Consider the following 24314-nt stretch of genomic DNA (forward strand, 5'->3'; position numbering starts at 1 on the left):
TAACAACTTCCAGGCAACACCAACTTACGGTTTAAAAAGTACATATACAGATTCAGGTTATATTAGTTGATTGAAGAGATACAGATACAGATAATGGTGTACCCCCTCATCCCTAATAATAACATTCTCATTCATTTGCTGGTCCCCCTCTCAAGAAGCACCTCCCAAGTACAGTGAACAGCTGCTCCAACATCATAGGCCAACCCTTCTGATCTCTGGTCTCACTGCATGATTGGGAAATGCTCCGCAAATCCCACTCCATCCTATTGGACCCCACCCATGTCCTAGACAGAGTCTTCAAATAAAGTTTTATGAATAAATAAAGTTTAGGGAATCGAATCAAATTGAGAGAAAGAGGAATGTGAAGAGAGGGAGGTAAAAGAAGACAGAGCAGGAGGATTCTAACTGGAAGGAGAGTAAATTCATGCAGAGCAGGCATTCATACCTCTTCCACCCCTACACTGAATTACATTAACATCTCTCCCCTTAGAGGATGCCGGCACATTAGAAGCTAATGTAAAGTATATATTAATGCAAATTATAGAGGGCTGAACTGTAACACGTGCAGAGTTAACGGTCTGAAATCCCCATAGGGCCTGGGATGTGCAGAAAGCAGGCAGAGGCTAACCACAGCAACAGTTTCTGAATCTCCAGCTGGCACACTGGTGTTGTGCCCTTCAGCTGGGCTCATTAACCTGGTCAGGTAAACAGTCATAATAACACCATCTGGCAGACACCTCTACTAAAAGCATTACAGCACCAAATAAGCATGAAGGTAATGAACTGTATGTCTGGGAATTCAACCTTTCACTTCCATCCTAACCTGTGTTCATCACCAACCATCGTATTCAAACAAGACAACATTGATTTTTAAAGAATCCAACCAAAATTCAAAGTTAAATCAGGGAAACAGATTTCTTCTCTGCATTTAGAGCCTCTTCACATAATGACTGGGCAATATGGCCTTAAAATAATATTGAAATATCTTTAGGCTATATTGCTATACACAATATATATCTCAATATCTTAAAATTTTCTAAGACTGGGTGACAAAATCAAATATCATAATCTTTATGATCAAACACCTTGATATCAATACTTCAACAGTTGTAGAAATGACTATTGGTACTTTCACAAAATAGTAACATGATGAGATTTTTTATAAATTATCATCAGTAATGTGGCTATAATGACTACGTAGGTAAAGACAAGTACTAGAGCAGAGCAGAGTAGAACAGGCTGGTAAGTTCAGAAAATGACATCATTTTACTATAATGCAGCCTTTAAAGCCACATAAGGACAACACTAACCTGATCACAATATAGCAATATCAAAAAGCTAAGACAATACAGTCTCATATCATGATAACGATAAAATATTGATATATTGTCCAGCCTTACTTCAGATACAGATCAGGCAGTGTTTAAAATGTCCACTTTTACAAGTTCTGTCAACTTTTCATCCTCATCCCCTTCAAATTCCTTTTCAATAAGCAGTAATTAAAGTGACTACATGTACGAGGAACCTTTAAGTGTTTATGAAACAGTCTTGTGATTCCGCTGATGATATTAATGACCTGTAACAGCAAACTAGACCATCAGCGAAAAGACTATTTTATTTTATAGTTATTATTAATGCCTGTGCTTGGGTCCAAATCACATATAAATACATTACCTCATTTAGATCCATCCTGCGGTCTCTCTGTCACTCACTTCCATAACAAATGCACGCGCCGCCCACACACATTAGCAAAGATCTACACAACGGCAGGCACTGATGTCGTACCGCTTTTGTCAAAAACGGCCGCTAGAATCAACACAAGTTCCTCGTCACTTTAACATCACCATTCATGTACTTTCAGTGAACTTTTATTATTGTGACATGATCATACTGCATTATTTTAGCAAATTGCTTTAGCTATCAATGTAATATCAATGATTCAGTGGAAACTGTAATAAACTGTAATCTTCTTTTGATAAAATAATTGTCAATTCAAAAGATTTTGTAGCTAAAAGTAAACAAGATGCAGAGCTGTTCTGCATATCTACATGTATACTGTCTCTAATATGAAATAATCTAACAAATATTATAGATTAACAAGTGAACACAATAGGTTGCAACTGAAGTCAATGTTTGATTTAATCTACCAGTGTCTTTGCTCAGTTTGTGCTATATGAATAACATTTGAGACTAATACTATTGAGACAAAGCTGACACAAACCAGAAACAGAGTTTCCCTGTCTGAAATATATATAAGCATACACATCCTGCTTATGATAGCAACCTTATGCACACAGATACTACTGTCCCTTGAAAATAAATCAATTCTATATCCTCCATTTTTTCCCCCCACTGTCTGTACTCACGAAGGATATTGGGAGGACCGTTTTAACAGAGGATTAATGGTCCTTCCCTTCCAACATTAATCAGAAACGACAGTGTTCTGGGAACTGTTTTGCGATTTCAATCCAATTCAAAAACAACCAAGTTCTAGGAGAGAGTTTGTGATTACACTTCAGTCAAAACTTAGTTTTCCTGGCAGGACAGTTATAAGAAATAGTACCACCACATACCACATTTACTACGTATTCAGTAGCCATAATGTGCTACTGTTATATTGTAGGTTTTCTGGATGAAGTGTCAAGCTTTCTTACCCTGTGACCAGTGAACTGTTCTTGAGGCAAAGTACAAGTTGAATCAAATGTGACCTCTCATGTGTTGTGAGTAAGACAATGATATTTTGTTTTGGAGCCATTTTTGCATTATTTGATATTTGACACAGAAAACATAAAAATTCAAACATTTGTAGTGAATGAACAACTATTTATTACTGTATATGTGAAGAACTCCAATGTCTCTTAATGTGTCCGCAATCAGTCCCCCTTTGATTCTGCCTTTAAAATGAAGTAAATGCAATTTGAGCTGTTGTGTGAACCATCAGAGAGAAAATGCTTGCAGGGGGAATGCCCAACAAACATAAATTGATGCAGGTATTTTTTTCAAATGATTTAACATGTGAGAATAATTAAAGTAAGTGCTTTCCATTATGTTGTAAATGAGCGCCGTGCCAAATGGAGCTATTAAACCATGCACATTACTTATGTTTTACTGCTGTGAATAGCACTTGTTAGATTGTCATTGCTATCTTTGTTTAAATGTCCTAAATAATTTGTTGGCCTACTTAAATCACGTTAATAGAATTGAGAATGTATTCATTTTAAAATTTGGGAGGATTTTAAACAATTCAGACCAATAATCTGAGTTTCAATATGCAAATTAGAAAACTGAGAGGTTGACACAGACAAACACAAACACACATTTGAACACACTAACTAGCAATTTCTCATTTTGAAGCATTGTACATGTATAGCTTTGGTATTCTAATTAAACTAATTTTAGTGAAAATTTTCAATGTTTTCTTTATTTCCAGCATTTTTCTGCTGCTGGAATGAGTGTAGACAGGCAAGTCGTACTTCCTGTGTCCTCAGCCTCATCTTTTCACCTGCCATCGAACTGCTCGGAACACAGATCCGAACTATGAAAATGATCTAGTTTGCAAGACTTGGCACTGAATATTTATATTTCTTATAACTTGTCAGAAGTTTATACGAAATTGTATTAAGACAAACAGGCTTGTATGTCTTAATACATTATAAAAAATGTAACCGTTTATATATCTAGTCTCCACAAAAATCTTTAGAAATGTGAGCTTCTGTAAATTGTTTCCTTTTAGTGTCTTGGTCTCAAGAAATTGTTGTGGTACGGCATTTGAGATCTGAGACCACAAAGCCCAGGAGTGGCTGCTGCTGTCTGTTTATAAAGCTAAAATTTAATTAAGTAACTCTTTCAGTGTTTCCTGTGAGGATAGAAAAAAAGGCTGTCATGGTGCATTTGTTCTCTTACATCTCATGATGTAGGAGCCCACGGGGTATACCTGTGTGTGTATGTAAATGTGAGTGTGTGTTTGTATGTGTTTGTATCTATGTGTGTATTATGTGTAAAAACTTCTAGCAAGGAAGACACAATTTCATTAAAAGCTTACATAAACAAAAGAGAGAGAGAGAGAGGGGACAACATGCAGCAAAATCAATGTACAAATGCTGCGGTGGGTTGTGTAGTTCTGTAGGTATTAGTGAACATTCCTGTGTCTCAATTTGTCTTCAGTGTATGACAAAGCTTGAAAAATTGAGAGCTGATCACATATTTTAGGTAGAATAAGGACATGTCACTCCTGGGGGTGAAACATATCAGCGCAGCAGAGGACAGTAAGCCTCCATAGAGAATTGTATAAGTCTCAATGCAAACAGACAATTGACAATCTTATGGTCCATGAGATTATTACTTTAGTCAGTATAATATAAGAATATAAGAATCACTGGGTCTGTGGGTGTGCTTCTGTGTGATTGTGTATTTATGTGTGCATGCATTTGTAATATGATATCTGATGTGATCAGCTCCAACAATAGGGAGGGTGTGGTTCAGTGTGCAATCATCTTAAAGAATATTCTGTTAACAAAAGTTGGCATCTCACATGATATATTAAAACCTCCCTGATTGAGCAAATTAATTTCAAATGAGAGAATCCATTACTGCTTCATCACTGTGCTGCAGGTGCACAAAGCTGTCATAAACCATTTATGTTGTGTGATTCATTGCTGCATTTCCAATGAATTGCTAGCAGAACTGTAAATCAAAACCGCTGTTACAGTTTTCATGAAGCTCCCCTAATAAAGATATTACCTGACTGATTTTGAAATTTTCAAATTCTTAAATTGTAACATTACAGTGTACTTTGATTATTGTACATCTCCTCAATTTCCGTGAACCCGAGCCAGAAAGTTGTTTTTTAGGGGATGCAACAGGTATTTGTATCATACTCCCATCAACCTATATACTTTGTTCCTTTGCATCTGTTCGTCTCTTACCTTGTGCAGTGTGTTCCTGTCCAAACCCGTGGCCCATGTTCTCCATACTGAACCTCTGTAATGCCTGGAGCAGGGCTGGTCTAAGATTGGTACATAAATCAGCCTCATAGTCTCTTTGACTACGCAAGAGAACTTCCAGCACCTCCAGTGCTCGCCCTGCCAGGGGAGCCTCTCTGGTGCAAACCATGTCCTGAAGTCAAACAGACACAGAAGCTTGAAGAAAAAATCATTTACAATATATTTTCGTACCAGCATTGTCCTAGCACATTAAAGCCATTCAGATACTCAAGGCAGGTTAAGTCTCATTATTATTTCAGGCTTAAAAAATAGTTCTACTTGGGAGTGAGACAATCCAATCAGCCTGCATTTAAAGTATCTCTACTTCAATAAGGACTCGGGTCCTCTGGTTTCTTCCTTTTCAGCTGTTCCACAAACCAGAACAAAACCATTTGATGCTGCTTTAGCCATTAGGCTCCAAGCCATTGGAAAGGTGTCAGCGAGGAGTTAACAATATTGGTATTTTTAAAGCGTAAACTAAAAATCCATTTATTCAGACTGGTCTTATGTAGTGTTTTAGAATTACATGGTTTTAGGATTTGTGCTTAACTTTTTTTATTATTCTATTTTCACTGTTGTTGTTTTTTATTTATAACTCAGTTAACTTTTGTTGAATAAGACAGCAGAGGGGAATTACTCTCTTAATCAAAATCTCTTTGTCAATCACTTATCAAGCACTATGAATTGCATTTGATTTGTTTGAAAAGGGCTGCATATAGTAAATACAGTTGGATTGCTTAAATATGGCTAACTTCTTAAATGGAGGCTTGTGACTGGGGTCTCTGGTTCTCACCAGGAGGGTCAGTATGACAGCTGGGTATTTCTCTATCAGAGTCAATAGCTCCATAGTTTCTGTGTCTGGCTCCTGGTCCTCCCTCTCGTCTGCACAGCTTTCTCTCTTCTCTCCCTTTTCATGTATGTCTTCCTGCACCCGGGAATGAGATGCAACCACCTATTAAACAATATTCAATATAATTTATGAGAGAGACTCTAATTTATACTATTACTGTGTTGCAGTGAAATCAATCAGTGAAACATATTGAAGTGAAACAATGTTCAATCAAATCAGTAAAAATTATTTGACATAAACATGTGAGTCTAAGATAGTAGTGAAATGATCAGCTTACCATGGTCTGCTCTGCATCTGTGTGTTGTGCTGGCTTGGCCAACCAAAGTTCCAAGACCAGGGCACCAAATTTCTCTGCAAGCTCTGGATAGCGACAGATGAAGTGGAGGAGTGCAGGATGGTGAAAGTAGAGGGAAGAGAAGCTTTGGCAGGAGGAGAGTGCCTTGCTGATACAATTAAAAGGACCCTTAAGAAGGTTGGTAAAGAACAATTGAAAAAACTTAAAATGAGCATTTGCATTTTCTTTAGAATAAAAATATCACACTTAATTTAGACCCTACAAAAGCAGAGCCCCCAGTCACAGCAGGAAGTCTCCTGCAAGCTATTGCTTTTTTTATATTCTCTGTCAACATAAAGTTTGAACTATTAAGTACATTCAGAGAAGCTGCAGGACAAAGTTTTGATGGCAATGTTCTTTGAAATAAAATAAATACATTTTTTGGGAAATGTTATTAGTTCTGTGCAGCTTTAGAAAAAGGGTGAGATATAATTTATACTCTTTCTGTAAATCATCAACAGAATATAGATTTTATATCAAAAGATGAATATGAGCTGTCAAGCTATGATTCTGAGGATTCCTTGGCCTACACATTAATAGTTGCCATATTAAACTGTGCAGTACTCCGGCTCCAGTACATGCTGTTCCCTTTCTCTGATCACAGGAAGAACTTCATGTTGAACTCCTTCATCTTGAATAAATCTTGACACTTTAATGTTGCATATGAGAATTTTTTCACATTATTGGCAATGCTAGGTTGACTCATTAAATAGAAAATAAAATAGAATATCTAAAACTGAAGCAGACGACTTGCCTCAATATAAAATATATCATTTTGGTTAGCAGTGCAAAGGAATGGAAGGTAAAACAATAACAAATTCTTAAATAAGGCAAACCTTTAAAAATGGTAATGTCTACAAGATCTGAAGGTTTACCGAAAAGCATAAAAAACAGTTCTTCAACTACACTTTGATGCTGTATATCTACTGTACTACATGTGTAAGTTACAGTGTGTGTTTGGGGGTTTGAAAAGAGAGGGGACAACATGCAGCAAAATCAATGTACAAATGCTGCAGTGGGTTGTGCAGTTCTGTAGGTATTAGTGAACATTCCTGTGTCTCAATTTGTCTTCAGTGTATGACAAAGCTTGAAAAATTGAGATCTGATCACATATTTTAGCTAGAATAAGGACATGTCACTCCTGGGGGTGAAACATATCAGCGCAGCAGAGGACAGTAAGCCTCCATAGAGAATTGTATAAGTCTCAATGCAAACAGACAATTGACAATCTTATGGTCCATGAGATTATGACTTTAGTCAGTATAATATAAAAATGTAAGAATCACTGGGTCTGTGGGTGTTCTTCTGTGTAAGTTACAGTGTGTGTTTGGGTTTCTGTTCAGTGAACTGATCAGAGTTACCCCTTCTAGGTCAGGGCTCTTGTCCTGAGTCATTGCCAGCAGGTAGAGGGCAGAGCGGAGCACAGAGTGAGGCAGGGAACAGCCGCCCTGCTCCTGCACTGAATGCAACAGCCACACCACACTGGAGAACACTGCCTGGTCTGGGAGGAGCCTGGCTCACATGCACAATAATGACAAGATTAATTAAAAGTACACAGAGATGTGGCTAAACATTTACATTTGAATGTATACAATTACAGACACACTTAGCAGAATCAGATCTATTGCCAAGTGGGTTTTCACATACGAGGAATAGTGTGTGGTGCATAACAATAAATAGTAAGTAGAGGAAATATATAGAAAGACAAAAAGCAAGTGTTGCAAGTCAAGAGGCACAGATAAAGAATAAAAAAATGGAAAAGTATTATAATATATTACGTACATTATGTTATTTAGAATAAAAGAGCTGCACACTGAAGTGTGAATGTCAGACACACCGCAGCAGACACGTTCAGTGAGACATTAATAAAGCAGACAAACACACAAACCGCGTGTGCAAAGCAGACAAAGTGCTCCAGGGCCATGTTGATGTCATAAACTTGCAATCTCTCTTTCTCATGCAAAACAATACACACATATACAAACACAGTCGTAAGAATGTATATCAATACACACAAACACACACATACTCACAGATCCTATCCATGATAAGATAGATACTCTACACACACACACACACAGCCCTCCCACGCTATGTAAATCTCTGGCCACAGCTCCCATTAATCTTGATGAGACCACACCGTGGCAGAGAGAGGCTTTCATCCCCTTCCCTGGGGGTGGGGGGGTAATACATAGCCGAAGTTCCACAGAAGGACAGATTAAACTTTCCAAAGAAGCCTACGTATCTCTGAGGTAATAAAATATGTACTTAAACCCACCCCCGATTGGCCACAGTGGTGCTGCTGGGGCTGGGAGAGACCTACAGTATCACGTAAAACCAGCTGATTTCTTGGTAGAGCTGAGTAATATATTGATATTTTAGAAATTTGGTTATTTCAATACTGTGATATAGCTCAAATGTTTTTTTTCCTCCCTCAAGGGCTGCATTACAGCAAAGTGGTGCTTTGTGAAGTTGTTAAATTTCAGCTGGGTAAAATCAACAATAATGGTTACTTTAAAAATCAAATACAATTTTTGGAGTTCAAATGGACGATGCTATGGGAGAACAAAGCATTCTGGATCACAAAATGCTCTCTCTGCTTACAAAAACACTTTGCAATAGTACCCCGCACAAGTGCCTAGAGTTTATATCAGCAAATTGCTTTCTACTGATGCTGAAATATTTATTGGTTGATTCCATGTCCACCAAAATAACAGCTCAGAACATGAGACATTTTCAGCACTCAATTTTAAAATCAGAATAAATGTTTGCCAACCAAATGCTTTTCTCCATTTTTAAACATTCCCTGAGTGATTTGTGCATGTTTGCATGTACGAAATGTGTCTTTTGTTGCTTGATGCCATTCTTTGTTGTCAGTTAGCCGGAACGGACTCTGTGTGTGTGTGTCTGTGTGTGTGTGTGTGTGTGTGTGTGTGTGTGTGTGTGTGTGTGCGTGCGTGCGTGCGTGTGTGTGTGTGTGCGTGCACCCAGTGCATTACCTGTCTCCTTGCTGCAGGGCAAGGTGTAGCATGATCAGCAGGCAGTACTGAGTGGCCCTTGGTCCTTTATACTCACACAGCTGGAGCCCCAGAGTGTCACACAGCAGAGAGGGCCAGTCTGACAGACGATGACACAGCGAGGGAAGGTTGTATAGGAGAAGGTTCTCCACCTCCTTCACATCTGGGGGAAGAGCAAAGGAATATACAAAAAACATAAGGAAAACAATGTGTTTAATAATCAATGCCAGAAAAAGGAACTGGTGAACGGTAAAGAGAGAGGCTGAGAGTGAGAACAATGAAATGATATGATATGGATGAAGCACATAATGTATAAAATAAATTAAAATGCAGCAGAAGAGGCCCTGGGGCCTTATTTATAAAGACGCATTTGTTACCAACTTGGTGTTTACTACTCAAGCCAGTCAAGCTGAAGTTAATGAAAAAACAATCATATGGAGCCAAAACTAAGCGAGATTATACTGATTTCACACTTTTCAGATCTTGTAGCCAAACATAAAGTCAATATCCATCATTAGCCAAGCTTTCGATGTCACTGGTGGTTAAATTTAATTTTTATAACATTATGTGAAAAGTTGTATTATGTAATATAGCAAAGTTAAAGAGGATTTCTTTTCATAAATGAGGTCCCCATAGAATAGAAAGACGAGATGAAAAAAGCACGTATAATGACGCTGTGTTTGAAAGGGAACCGGCAGAACGAAAGTGAAACGGCAAGGTTATTTTGCCCCCATCTGAGTGAAGACTCAGATGGGGGCAAAATAAAATCATGCATGTAAATAAACAATAATGCATTAAATGGTAAGAGAGGGACAAAGAGACTAATGGGAGGGGAGGTGTGAAGCACAGTAGGGAATTGAGTTTTTTTTCTGAAACAGCTAAAGCAGTAAGACTATCTACACTCTCTCCATTTCTGGCTTGTCTTTAGGGAAGACAGTGAAAGGGAGAGGAAAATGAGATGTAGCTTATAAAGAACGGAACGCCATAGAAAGAAAGGGGAAATAGAAAAGAGGGTCACTGAAACATGGTGCTGAATAGAGAAGCTTGTGCTTTGCAAAAAAGCCTCTTGCAGGTTTTGTTGAAAAGAGGTTACTTTTACCTTCAATCGAGGAGCGAGGAAGGAAACAACACCATATGCAGTTTATGAGGGAATCTCAGTAAAGTAGGGGCAGAGCAAAGAAAAGGATGTTAAAGAAGGCACATGGTGACAGCAGACAGCGATAGGGGTCACTGATGCATGACTATACAGAGGCTGTAAAGCCATAGCGAGGTCTGTAGGGAGACTACCAATCAGCCAGAGAGGAATGAAAAGTGAGGAATGGGAGTTGAAGAACTACAGAAATTGGAGGAGAGATAAATATAAACAGGAATCAAAGGAGGAGGTGGCTGCAGATAGATAGCACTGTGGTCTAGAGGGGATGCTGTGGAGAAAGAATGACAAATAAATGGCATTGTTCGGAAATCAGAAGAAAATGAGGAGAGGGTCACCTCTGGGAAACTGGTCGAGAAGAGAGGCAGGAAGAAGAATAGAGGGATGTCTCATAAGGACTTAAAGGACCAGAGAGGAACACAGCGAAGGACAGACAGATGAAAAAGATGAGAGGGGAAACAACAGATGGGAGAAAGACAAGAAACAGACCCACATAACAGGCTCCAGTGACACGTCGCCTCCTGATCTGGTTTTTAATCAACAGAAAACAAAAGGATGGACAAATTCTCTTTAACATTCATCTTGGTGTCAGCTATAGAAAAGTATAAATGATACAGTTTGATATTTTATCAGAGAGTATTTCTATCAAAAAAACTTGCAGTATGTGCAGAACAAGATGGTGGGGAAAAACAGCAAAATATGTTCTGGTTTAAAATAAAGATAATGATATAGCTTTAAAATAACTTTTTGAACAAAAAAAATATCTTTCATAAAACAGACTGGTAACATTCAACAACAAATAATTACAGAAAGTAAGAGGCTGAAAATGAAACAGATAAGGGGGATGAAAGGGAGGAAGATGTTGACAGACAGAAAGGGGAACAAACAGAAGTCTAGCTCCAAAGAACTCATTATTCACAGCCACAAACACACATAAACAAATGAACACACACCAACACACTTACTCATACAACTCTTACATCTCATTACCTCAAAGAAATATTTTACTCACATCACGTCTCCTGGGAACAACTGCAGTTTCCAACAAAATGTTTATGTTTTATTTGACTTTTTTTAATAACATGCACTGTCACAGTCTGACACAAACAGAAGCAGTGCTCCTTAATTGGACAAAATGTGTTGTCACAATGTCCACTGACATTTAAGAGACTTTGCATCAGCTTTTTCGCACAAGGTAATTCACGGCCATTTCATATATTAAACATTGCACACATCTAGGTCCATTCCTTTCATTCTGCACAATAAGGAAGAGCTCTTATGTAGTGACATTGCAAACATTTTTCTGAAGTGGCGTCATCAGCGCATCTTGGGCAACACAAAGTCCTGTCTGGGTGGAACACTTGCACGTAGGGAGGTGAGCCCTGGCATTAAAAGAGCTTAATCCCTACAAAACAAAGGGTAAGAACTGGTTGCTTGTTTACGTTCGTACTGTTCAGCGTGGATGTTACTCGGAGGTTGTTGTCGTTGTTTCCGTCATGTTGAGCATTTTAAAAACACTGAAAAGCAGATAGCTGAAGGGAGGAGAATGCCAACTGCAATTGGTGGCCAATGGCAGGCTTATGCCCACGTCAACATCCGGTGAGTCATACTTGGGTTAACTTAACTATTTGCACAGTATGGCATTTCTGCCACTGGGGGTCTCTCAATTTAAACAATAAAAACAAGAGACATACATAGTTTGATGACATTGTGAAGCAGTGTGGGATAATGGGAGTTGTTGTTTTCATTGTTAAACAGCCACTATTGTCGATGAAAATCTCTCTGACATGACATGTTCACGGATGAGGTGATAAATTAAAGCTTTATTCGCATTCGCTTCATTTTCACAGATTTTCTTCCTCATTCTCTGACATACCACCTGGTGTTTCCTTGGAAATGGTAACAACAAGTGACAAAATTAAATGCACCTTTACCTAGAATAAAATCATGGCTTTCTACACCTACTTATGCACCTGGATTATGTCTGAAAAATTGTTACAGACCTGGGATTTGTATTTACAGTACGACAGTGGTGTTGGACTCACCAAATCACACAAAGTGCTAATTTCTACATAATATTGCCTTAATGTTATTGATGTTTAAAGTCAACATAACAAGAAAAAAGAGAGGGAGCAAGCAACAAGTGAAAAGTCATTATATTTCTGTTTTAAGTGTACTATACTTTTGTCAGTTTATGCCAGTGATTCGAAAAAAAAAAAAAATCCAACATAAGCTCTCAATTTTGTTTGCTTCATTCAGAAAGGCCAAATAAATATCATGTAAAGTAACTTGATTTTGTTTGTCATAATATTACCTTGATCTATCCATTTAATATTCCCAGGTGAACAATTCTAAGTGCAATAATCTTAAATTCCCCTGGAAATGTATTTCTTAATAATACAAATCCCAATGCCAAAATATTAAATATCACTGACCAGTGATTATTTTATAAGAGATTCAGTCAAGTCAATATGTCTCCGTAGGTATTCACAGGTGTTGACAGGGATTAAGATGGTCACTTTTCAATGGACACAGTAATATTTGTATTAAACATTTATATTTAGCCATCAAAAAACAAAAATTTGACCTGACCTGACCTTTACACAAAACAAACAACTCAAGTGTTGAACAGTTCTATCCAACACTTGAGTTGTTCAGTTCAGTTCAGTTCAGTTGTCTCAGAGATGTCTCAGATAACTAGCAGCATGACATAATTGCCTGGCAGCTGACAGAAACAACAGGGTTTTTACTTGTGCTGCATGGAGCTCTGCGTGTGTGCGTGCATTTGCATACCATGCTGATAGGTGCCGAAAGCAGGGTCTGACTGGGGGAGCAGACACATACTGAGTTTCTGCAGAAAACCACAGGCAGATGCATTCAGGTTTGGGTTCCTGAAAGAATTGGTAATGGAAGGAAAAACACACAAGTGTCAGCAAGAATAAAAATGAATGCAAAGAAAAGATAGTCACTAAACAAAGGAGGAAAGCAGCAGAAATAAAGAAAGAATGAGGCGAACAGAGCCAACATACATTTCTATGCATGGCCAAAACAGTTAAGTATGAACTGTGAGACAAAAGACAGGATGTGACTTGACTTCGTCTTTTCAAATATGAAACACAGGCACGGCACAGTTCAGTTTCATTACAGCTCAGAGCAGGGGGGCCTAAAGCCTACAGAGTCAACCGCATTTATGACCATACTAACACACAAAAGCACACACAGACACATATACACCAAAAAAAAGGGCATATGCTTATATACACAAAACAGAAACATCTAAACACACGCACAGACAGACAGACACACACACACACACACACACACACACACACAAACATGCAAACACACAGTGGACTTTGGAGCTGCAGATCTGTTGCTCTGAGACAGACACACTGATGAGAAAACTGGCTTAAAATGTAGACAGAGTGACTTAGAAATGACAGATGCCTCAGTCATATTATGTGTCACTGTTCAATGTGCTCCAACAGGTAATGATCATAAGAATTCAACTTTCTGAGCCACACACACACACACACACCGCTACACTTTTTAGACAGCAGTGCTTTGTTAATTGCTGTGTATATCAATGTGTGTGTGTGTGTGTGTGCCCTCAGGTTACACTGTACAGTACCTGTTTCCTGCACAGAGGAGCCCTTTGTGCTCCAGAGCCAGCCTGTAGAAACCAGAGGACGCTGGAGGGCAGAGAAGGTGGAGAGCAGAATAAAAGAAAGGATGAGAGAGCATGAAATGAGGGAGAGGAGAAGGATGATAATACATATGCTATCTATATAATTACCTTTCAAAACAAAAGTTACACAGTACATCACAGAAAACATGATAGCAGAGAGGAGGAGAGACACCTGTCATCATTATGCTAGACACCAGCTACATGATGCAGTCTCGGTTCATGATCCCCAACCTTCATATTTTAATCTCACATTAGCTTTCAAGCTACATTCCCCCCTGATCCACAGTGCAAGTACTGTAATGGGACAGTCCTATTTTAGTTATAAGGGGGAAAAAAAGCTATATCGTAAAGCTGTATTTAATGCCTTGGCTGGAGTGAGAGACACCAGTCCTCACTTATTAGAGGGAAGTATTAATTTCATAAAGCTACTAACTTACTCTCTTATGGGCCTATGCCAAAGTACTGCTCAGCCATATCCGCAGAAAATTGTATTGCCTAAAGTTTCTTTGTAATGTGGATAGATGCCCAAGGCAGTATGTTTCCTGTCAATAATTGAGGCTCATCATGTTGACTGCCAGCTCTGGACAGATTGTTGAGTTTTGCCCTACAGTAATATGAAATTTCATCAAGTCAACATTCAAGCATTTAGCCTTATCTTTGATGAGAGCAGAATAATCAACTGTCAGCACTGCTGTTTCTGGCATGATTTTTAACTGCATACATTATGGATTTTTATTTTAAAAAACATTACCTAACTACAGAAACAGAAATGTTGAGTGGTGCAGAGGAAAATACAATCTGTTAAGGGATAATTAAATGAAATTGCTCTTTAACTGGGAAGTGAGCTCTAGAGTTAAAATTCCTCTGTTTGTGTTGATTTAATTTAGTTAGACATTTAAAGCTTGAAATAAAAAGCATTGTTAGCAAGGTAAGTAATTGGCAAATCAGTATCAAAACAGCAGGCTTCTTTAGACATATGCGTGAGTAGAATGTCATCAGTGTCCTTCAGTTCATGGCAGTATGGACTGGTGCTATATGTTGCCAGCAGGAACAGCGTTGAAGCGTGCGAAGCCGGCAATAAGATGACTTAAAGGTGGGTCTAATTTAAAAACATGAGCTGTGTGGCCAGTCCTTGAATCTCAGTTACTGATCTCACAAATCTCATCACAGCTACACAGAACTTTATCTTTAATTTCAGTTCAACAGAAACAGAAATGCAGAAATGTGCAGATAAACACTTGGTCCATCATCGTAGAATAAGTCGACTATAAAGTCTTGGCATATTATTTCATTAGGGAGCTTATTAACAGAATTGAAATTCAGAAGTGCATAAAAACAACAGCTACGTGTAAAAACACACAGCCTATTCCCATAATATCTATGTCAGAACTTAAAACTAATCTGGAGCGATTTTATAGTGAGATTAACATACTTTATAATATTGCACATATCACATCGATGTTATATTTCTAAAATATTATACTGAAATACAAAAATGGTATATTATTATAATATTTCTATGTTATTAGTGTTGTGTATCTTTCTCATACACCCTTCTCTATAATATTGCAGGGACAGTCAGCCTGTCTGCATTCCAGTTAACTTAGAGAAGATTTGTCCGCTACTGCATCAGTCAAAACTGATCAGTTAAGGCAGAATATTCATAGAGTGCCAACATCAGGATCGCCATTCTCAACCCGGCAACGTGCAAGTGCACACAAGAGAAAACACACACCGCCAGTTTACTGCCATGAAACTAGAATATAAAATGTATGCTAATAAAATCAAATTAAATCAAGGGACACGTGCTGTTTTATACAACTCACCTAGCTTATTTGCAAAGACAGGCATCAGAGATGGAAGGAGGGTGAACTGGGCAGATAGGATGGAGTAAAAGTACTGCAGTATCTGAGCATTGGGTGCATGCTCACATATCCTCTACAAGCGCGCACACACGCACGCACACACACACACACACACACACACACACACACACACACACACACACACACACACACAAAGGAAATCACAGACAAATGACCATTATTGTATAATTGCTTTTCACCTTAAATAGAACCAACTTTAGAAATAGTATATATCACAGATCGATCAAGGCTCAAATGTCTTTGTGTACAAAAAACTAGTGACAACAAAGGTGTTGTGGCTGTGCTTATTACGACAGTCATTTAGAGGAACCGCCAGACAGCACATCAGTCATTGTGACCTAGAAAAGAGATGCAACGAATTGCTGAATCATTTTCTCAAGTGTTTGTTACAAGAGAGACAGAAGTTTAAAATTACATAGATAATGAACCAGATGTGTGCATGTGTGTGTGTGTGTGTGTGTGTGTGTGTGTGTGTGTGTGTGTGTGTGTGTTTGCTCCCAGCTCTCACAATGACGGTGGGTATCCAGATGGAGTCACAGCAGCGCAGAAGACATTGACACAGAGACTCCAGTGAGTCATGAGCCTGGCTGTGTTTGGATGGAGCTGTGAATGTGTTCTCTTTCAGAAGAGGCTCTGATGCACACTCCTCAGCCAACCTAAGACACACACAAAAAATGCAAACACATCCACTTACAAACTCACAGAAATGGCATTAAGAACCGACACACAATAAATGCAGATACACATTCATACCAGGGATTTTATGAAGCTCCCTCATCTAGACTTCAATTAAAACAAGTCTGCTGGTGTGCTGAAATATTAATTTCAAGGACTGCACAATAGTCATATTTGGCATGTCACATATTAGACTCCATTTAATAAGACATAAGCTAAAATTAGTTAAGATGGATATTTTTAAGGGTAGAATTGATCATCAAACAATGAAAATACAAGAGGACTGAACACTTGGTGAGTCCAGTGACAATGCGCTGACCTGCAGGCAGCCTGAAAACAGATGAGGGCCTGGAGCAAATATCCTTCAGACTTAGAAGCCTGACTGCTGCGGTCAGACCTCTTCAGACTGCCCTGGAAAACCAAGAGAGAGATGGAGAGAGAAAAGAGAATAGAAGAGGAGCAAGAGACAAAGAAAATGATCAACTTATCAAAGCACATCATCCAAACAGATTTATAGAAAACAGTGAAACATCCACTGAAGAAATAGTTAATCCAAAAATTCATTTCAGTTATTATCTACTCACCCCAATGCCAATTGACATCTGGTGAAATCACTTTCTGGAGCTTTATAGCAAAACAGCGTTGCAGCATTCTCCTTAACAACTGAAGTAGCTGGGCACTTCAAAGAGTGATAAACAACCCCAAAAAACGGAAAAAATGATTTGTGAAAATAAAGTCCATAAAGTTTGTTTGGTATCTGGCTTGTCTCCTGAAGCCCTGAGATCCCAGATTGATTTGAAAAGACATTATTTAAGATGGAATCTTCACTTCAGTTGTTAAGGAGAATGCTGCAATGCTGTTTTGCTGTGAAGCTGCAGAAATGTTTTGTGGACTATGAGACTTCATCCGACTTTCCATTAGCATATGGGTGAATAAATAGAGACTGAATTTCTTATATACGTGTGAACTTTTCCTAAGACCGCCACCAAGAAAAAATTTAAAGCTCTTCTTAAGTCAAAGTTCAAACTGACAGCTGGTATAAAGACAAATTTGAATCTTGTATATGTATTGAGCTTCAGCAGTGAAATAAATGTACTGTTTAACTAGGAACATGAATGCATGTCAACTAGCCATATCTCAATAACAGTCACATCATTGTCTCTGGTACATGTGCCATGCTCCAGTTTTCGGACAGGATTCAGATGTTCTGTCTCAAACAGAAAGCAGCAGTGAGGGACAGCTATGACACAAAACAACAGAAAAAGAGGCATTCATTCCTTCATGGGAGAATGAGTTCCTCTTGATCGAATATGTCAATCACATATGTAGTCTGTGACGTGATGCTAGACAGCATCAGAGGCAGATATGTCAGTGTGTTTCTAATGGAACTGACAAGTCACAGAAAACACTCTCTGGAGACTCACCACAATAGAAACAGACAAACAGCACAGACAGGTCTCTACACCAACACTTCTCGAATTGTGTATCTTAATAATAGACTCACAGAGCTTCGACAATGAGCAGGAGGGGGTAAAGGCAGCTCAGACAATCTTTTAGTGATGGCCTCTATCAATCCCTCAATCTCCCTGTACTGGACTGGTCTGGACTGGTGGTTCAGCCTAGACAATTTAAAGAGTGGCGCAGTTTAGACAAGGGAAGCAGTGACATTAAATTATACAACACTGTGTGAATGTTTTAAGTGGGTGGAGAAGGAGAGAGGATGAAGGGAAGAGACAGGCTGTAGCAGTGCATTTCTGGATAAAACACATACATCAATTTATCAACAAGTTAATCTTTGTGTGTGTTTTCTATTTACCTGTGACATTTACCTGGCGTACATGCATATACATCCGGGTTGTATGTATTGTACATGTGCATGTACAATAAATTAATTCATTCTGTGAGTAACTGACTTGAGTAAGCCTTATACCTCAATCACAAGAGAAACCTAAGAATCCTCAAGATATGACTGCCCAAGTGTCCTTGACAATATGTGACTTACTGTATTTACTTATTTACAGCATTTGTGTTTGTGTATACCTGAACAGGGCGGTGGCAGCTTGGGCAGCCTGTGTGGCTGCCAGCAGGCAGGAGCAGGATATTCCAGCTACTACGGCCTCTGAAACTGCCACAAACCCTGGAGCACTAGGGAACAGACGCACGCTAGGGGGCTGCCTGTAAACAGACACAAACTCAGAGCAAATTACAGAGCATTCTCTCACAATTAAATAAGTGCAATTGTGAGCATTATTGCTGAGCGGCAAAATGAGGACATCCTAGACAAGACAGAGAAAAAGACATATTTGATAAAGTCTACTGGAATCATTGTTGTAAGCAAATAATGAAAGCTGAAGACAGTTAAAAGACGTACTGTGTATATCATAGACGAGTCAGTGAGAACTATGCCAAAAGGACAGAGAAAATGAGCGCCTTTCAGGATTTTCTCTGATATGGGTGTTTGACATGGATGTCAATAAAAGCAAACAGCTGACAGTCTGTTCTTTTGCCTGATATATTATTCTTTGGCTCACTGTGCCAACACCAGAAGCGTCTGTTGTTGTCGCGATTAGTTTCTGTCCTCCCTCTGTCTCACTCACCTATACTAAGGCACTTATTTTCTCCCCTTTAAGGGCAGGGACACATAATAAACAAATAGCGCTGACCTATTGGTGCTACAAAGATCATCAGAGTGCGTCTCTTGTCCATGACGCAGCGCCACAAAAGCTGCAGACTGACTCCCTGTTGCCACAACAGTGGTTGCATAGAACATCTTAAATAGCACGTGGGTGCACATAAAGGTGCACGCACGCACGCACGCACGCACGCACGCACGCACGCACACGCTTTAGCTTGCTCAGCACTTAAGAGCTCTGGTCTAGCTACTTTGTTACTGTTCCACTCAGCGTAAAGGACAAATTTCCCCCTTGCCGTTTGAAAACTCTTATCCCCTGTATCATTGCTATGTGACGGCTGGAACATTCCATTAAAATTATGTGATCCTTGCAGAAATATGACAGTGTTTTACTGGCTCATGATATATTTTCATCTGCGAGCCAGCTGACAGTTAATTCAAACATAATTACACTTCTCTGTGCACTGTACAGTACTTAATATGTTTTACAGGAGGTCAAGTTTCTGTCAGTATAGCTGAAGCTGTACATGCTGCTCAGTTTGTGTACAAACACGAAGTGGTGGAAAAATCATTTGCATAATTGTGTGTGTAGTTTTAATGACATTAACATGCATAGGCATCACAACTGCAGCTTACACTGAAGAATGTGCTGCAGTTCATATGTAGTATCATCTCAAATGCCACAAAATGGAAAATACAAAGGAGAAGAATGGCATATATACAGAAATAATATTACAATATTACAATGTATCATCAACTGGCAGGTTCTCCAATGATGACTGAGCCACTTGTTCAAGAAACTCCAAACCACTGCATGATAATAATGTCAAATTAACAACATATTTTTCTTCAGCAAGGTATATTATAAACTATAGTAGAGTGTTTCCTCAACTGAAAATATTTTCCAATGAAAAAAAACTTTTACTGTGGGGTCTATGGATCATTCTGAGCAATGAGCACATTTTATTTTCTGTGTCATTTTCCTGAACTAGACCCTTAGGGTTTGTGGCATCCAACTGTGGTGTTGCAGATTCCAACTAACTGAACACTTCTCGCCTCACCATCCCCATGAGGCCCTATCAAGAGCCAGTGCTTAGTTTGTCCATTCTGGGCTACTGAAGAAACATGGCGGTGCAACATGGTGAACTGGAAGAGGACCCACTCCCTCTGTAGATATAAACATACTGTACATACTGTAGGTGTAAAAATAACAGCATGTGCAAGTAGCAGGGACCTTCAGACAAAGATGCCAGTATGGAAGACAGCTGCAGCCAACTAGGACACCGTAATTAGTCCATGATCATTTTCATTTGCTGCAGCTGTGTCTAACCTCCTGCGATGGTTAGACACAGCTGTCTGTGAAGAGAAGGTGAGGTGTAGTGGCATCAATTCAGTGAGCAAAGATGCTCCGTGCAGGAGTATTCATGGGAGTTGCACTTCCAGTTCAGTGGAATAATTTTGGCTATGAGACAGCTCAAAAACAAACAAAAAAACCCTATTACAGAGCAGTCTCACCTCTCCAGTATCTCAGTGAGAAGCAGCAGACCTTGCTTTGGCACTTCCAGGTTGGTCAGCTGCAGAGCCTCCTTTAGACTGCGCACCAGGGACTCAATGCCTAACACACACAAACACACTCATTGTGTCCAAGAAATACATGACTCAACTTTGCACATGATCAGGCAGCGAGACCCCCCCACACCATCACCACCACCACACATATTTGTCTAATCTAGCTCAGTGCCAGAGTTATGACAGTGCCTTGGCTCATGATCATAAATGTAATACATGCACACAGCACGCACACACACACACCAACTTTCTTATTAACCGCTATACGGCATTTGTGGTATTGATCTCATGTTTATAGTGAACTAGAACAAGACCTTAATAGCATAATGAGTGGTTAGACCAGATATTCTGTGTACTTGTAAATAAAGTTTGTACTACAAGTGTTTTAAACAATTTCTCAGAAGTGGACTTGAAATGCTGCAAAATTTGAAGAATACCAAAAACAGTGGAACTTTAAATAAATCATCTGCTGTAATGGCACACACACTAAAGGCAACACATACGCAACACATACATCTGTGTGTCAAAAATATTACAATTCTTTAGGAAAGCAAAATAGGGCATTTTTGCCAATATGTTCATACTACTTGGCTCCGTTGCCATTTAGACTTTGTTCAGGCTGCAGGCATATCAGATTTGTCTCTTGAAGAAAGACTGTGTGCACTTTGCAACTAATCACACACTCTAGATTTTTTGTTGTAATTGTGTGTTGGCTTGCAACTGATTAAAAGAAAAAAACACTTTGACATTCAATTTGTGTGGCAAGAGCGTCCGGAGACATATCTGTAGAAATCCAATTGGAATCAAGTTTAAAACCACCTCCAAATGTGGCTTGGATCCGATTTGTGAAAGTCACATTTCATATAGGTTTTTCTGTCCAGACTTTTTAAATTCAATCTGGATACAACCTGGATATGCCAAAAATTGAATTATGGCTGGCAGTCTGAACAAGGCCTTAGTCCAATATTTTTTTTATAGTAGCACCATGTGTCGATTTGAAAATACATATAACAACTTCCTCTGTCCTTACAGTTTCTCCTGTGTAGAAATGTTACTGTGATTCAAATGCCTGAAAACTCAGACTTTAATGAAATATGAGGCATAGGCAAACTACTCTAATTACACTTTGGAGTGTTTATTAAAATGTCTTGTCAATGTCAGAAAAATAACACAAAGCAGACTTTCGTATATACACACGACAAATGACCTGCCATCATTTGTCCATCTGCAATTATTTTCAGATGTTAACCTATTTTCTTTGAAACTCAAAACCCTACAGGGGCACCATCACAAACAAACTTAACACAAACAAACAGGGATGACATGATGGTGCCTGCGGAGTGTTTCTTAGTGCTCTCACCATAGACGGAATGACACTGCGAGAAGAAGAGTGGCTCTTCTGTCAGTAACACTAAACAGCTGTAGACAGACCACAGGAGCACCTCATTGCTACTACTGGCCAGACGGTCAAACAGAAACTCTATTCAGGAAAATAGAGAAGGACAGAAAATCAGAACTTGTGTGAGGGGCTAAAGCAATAATAGAGACCAGTATATAATACTCATACTCTTCAGGGGCATTATCATACCTCTTCCAAAACAGGTTGTACTGTTTCTGTGCAAATTTAGCATTATATACAAAAAAGGATGGGAATATATCTTTTTAAAAAAAGCATTATATTCTGAAACTCAAGGTCACAAAAGAAACACAAACAGCTTTCCTACTGTGATGAAGAGATAGATATAAAAGTATTAGAGAAAGCAACAAAGACAAACAAGACGAAAGAGAGATTAACAGAGAGACAGCAAGAGAAATAACAAAAAGAGAGGGAGTCAGAAGGCAATGTTGAAAAAAGCAGAGGAAATTATTTGTAGAGGACAAATCAAAGACGGCAACAGCTTGTATAGCTAGCATATCCCAGCCACTGTGTTTGTGTTTCTGTGTGTGCGTATCACCGGGTACGTCAGCCTTAATGAAGGGAGTGCTGCACTGACTGGGAGAATGAACCAGGATGCCTGCAATACACTTTGCACTGGCCGTCTGCAGCGTCTCATCGCCACTCAGCAACAACTGGAAAACACACTTGATGGGTTTAATTAGAATACACTAATCACTGAGGACATTTAGCATTCAAATAGTGCAGAGGGCTTCCACAGTGATTAAAGACTGTTTGACATACTGTACATGAAGTATAGCTTCTTCAACACTGCCAGGTTGCTACCGACATAGGGAAAACATTTTGGGGACAAATTGTCTGGCTCCAATCTTCATTATACTAACTCTGCTCTATGCTGCACAGGCTGTCAAATATCAGCACCATGAGCCTGCATGCACAGTACATCCAGGGGAATGGGTATATGCCATCAGGGATTTGATACTGTTTTTTGAAAAATTATCAGAATAAGTCTATTATCGTAAAAATGTCAGTTTTTACATTTAAAGGGACAGTTCACACCTACATCAAATCAAATATGTATTTTTCCTCTTACCTGTAGTGCCATTTATTTATTTATTTATAGTTGTGGCGATATCGGCCAGCAAAAAGACATTGAACTGTTACTTTAAGAAATGTCTAGGAAATGAATGAAGAAATAATTTAGGCGGGCAAACTAAGTACAGGTTTGGTCATCATACTTTGACTCTCAAACCAAAACCACAAAAGACGTTAAAAGTGCAAGTTTGAGGCCAACATTCTCAACATTCTCAACATTCTACACAAATATATCAACATTACAATAGTAAGTTATTTTATTACAATACTATATTTATAGGTGAGGTTAATGAGATCTATAAATAATAAATAATGAGGTGCACTGAAGCCAGTGACCCCCGAGACGAATATGGATAAATGAGTCGCAAGCATCATTTAGTGTCAGTAAAAACTATTAAAAAATCCACAATTTGGCAAAACTTAGAAAAGAAAATTATCTTAGGGACTTGTTTAGTTTAAGTGTAGCTTTGTTGCTTTTCAACACATTAATTATGTTTTGGGAGATAATTCAGATTTGGGTGATTATTTAGTGAAGGGTTAGATGTTTTAAAACTCAACACACAATGGTGATGTACAAAAAAACTACATCATGAGCTGTGCTGTAATGGGAGTCATAACTGAGAACATCTAACTGAATGTAATCTACACATTGATTTCCCAGACATGTAGAACAAATATTTGTCCAGGGTAAACCCTCCCCGAGACCCTATTCAAAGGCACATTAATCCAGGATTAGAACATTTTGTTATGATTATCATCAGTGCCAGAATGCGGGTCTTGGGGGTTGGAGCAGGATGTTTGGACAGAGACCTTTTTCAGTATGAGAGGCAGAGGGCAATGGTCAGGGGACTGTTGCTCTTGTTTTTGGCTGTTGTTGGTGTGGCTGTTCTGGTTCTCACTGCACATGATCTGATTGCTGGGGCTGTTCATCAGAACTGACACGGCTTGTCCCTGCTGCACCAGCAGCCACAGCAGGCCTATCAGATGAAAGACAAGGTCTGAAAACAGATACTGATGGCAAATTCAAGAAATGATGTCAT

The 24314-nt window shown here is 38.9% G+C and overlaps 1 protein-coding gene across 7 annotated transcripts in view; it reads right to left on the reverse strand.

Annotated features, from left to right (window-relative positions):
• Nucleotides 1-24314, reverse strand: part of mei1 (meiotic double-stranded break formation protein 1) — a 54953-nt gene that overhangs the window by 17830 nt on the left and 12809 nt on the right. For 6 of the 7 annotated variants that reach the window (XR_014623985.1, XM_084372324.1, XM_084372323.1 and 3 more), the window contains exons 8-23: nt 24085-24251; nt 22739-22853; nt 22144-22263; nt 20730-20829; nt 18623-18757; nt 18087-18201; nt 16902-16993; nt 16416-16563; nt 15848-15959; nt 13965-14025; nt 13127-13224; nt 9166-9346; nt 7528-7678; nt 6110-6295; nt 5776-5934; nt 4926-5115 (exon numbers count right to left, since the gene is read on the reverse strand). Coding sequence is in view for 6 of the 7 variants with exons in the window: in XM_084372324.1 (XP_084228450.1) it covers nt 4926-5115; nt 5776-5934; nt 6110-6295; nt 7528-7678; nt 9166-9346; nt 13127-13224; nt 13965-14025; nt 15848-15959; nt 16416-16563; nt 16902-16993; nt 18087-18201; nt 18623-18757; nt 20730-20829; nt 22144-22263; nt 22739-22853; nt 24085-24251 (2130 nt within the window). In the remaining variant the exon portion in view is untranslated. The remainder of the gene's footprint in view (nt 1-4925; nt 5116-5775; nt 5935-6109; nt 6296-7527; nt 7679-9165; nt 9347-13126; nt 13225-13964; nt 14026-15847; nt 15960-16415; nt 16564-16901; nt 16994-18086; nt 18202-18622; nt 18758-20729; nt 20830-22143; nt 22264-22738; nt 22854-24084; nt 24252-24314) is intronic. The other variant, XM_084372325.1, reaches the window with a different exon arrangement.

The sequence above is a fragment of the Pagrus pagrus genome, assembly GCF_965226575.1.
Source record: "Pagrus pagrus genome assembly, chromosome: 13".
Classification (NCBI taxonomy): domain Eukaryota; kingdom Metazoa; phylum Chordata; class Actinopteri; order Spariformes; family Sparidae; genus Pagrus; species Pagrus pagrus.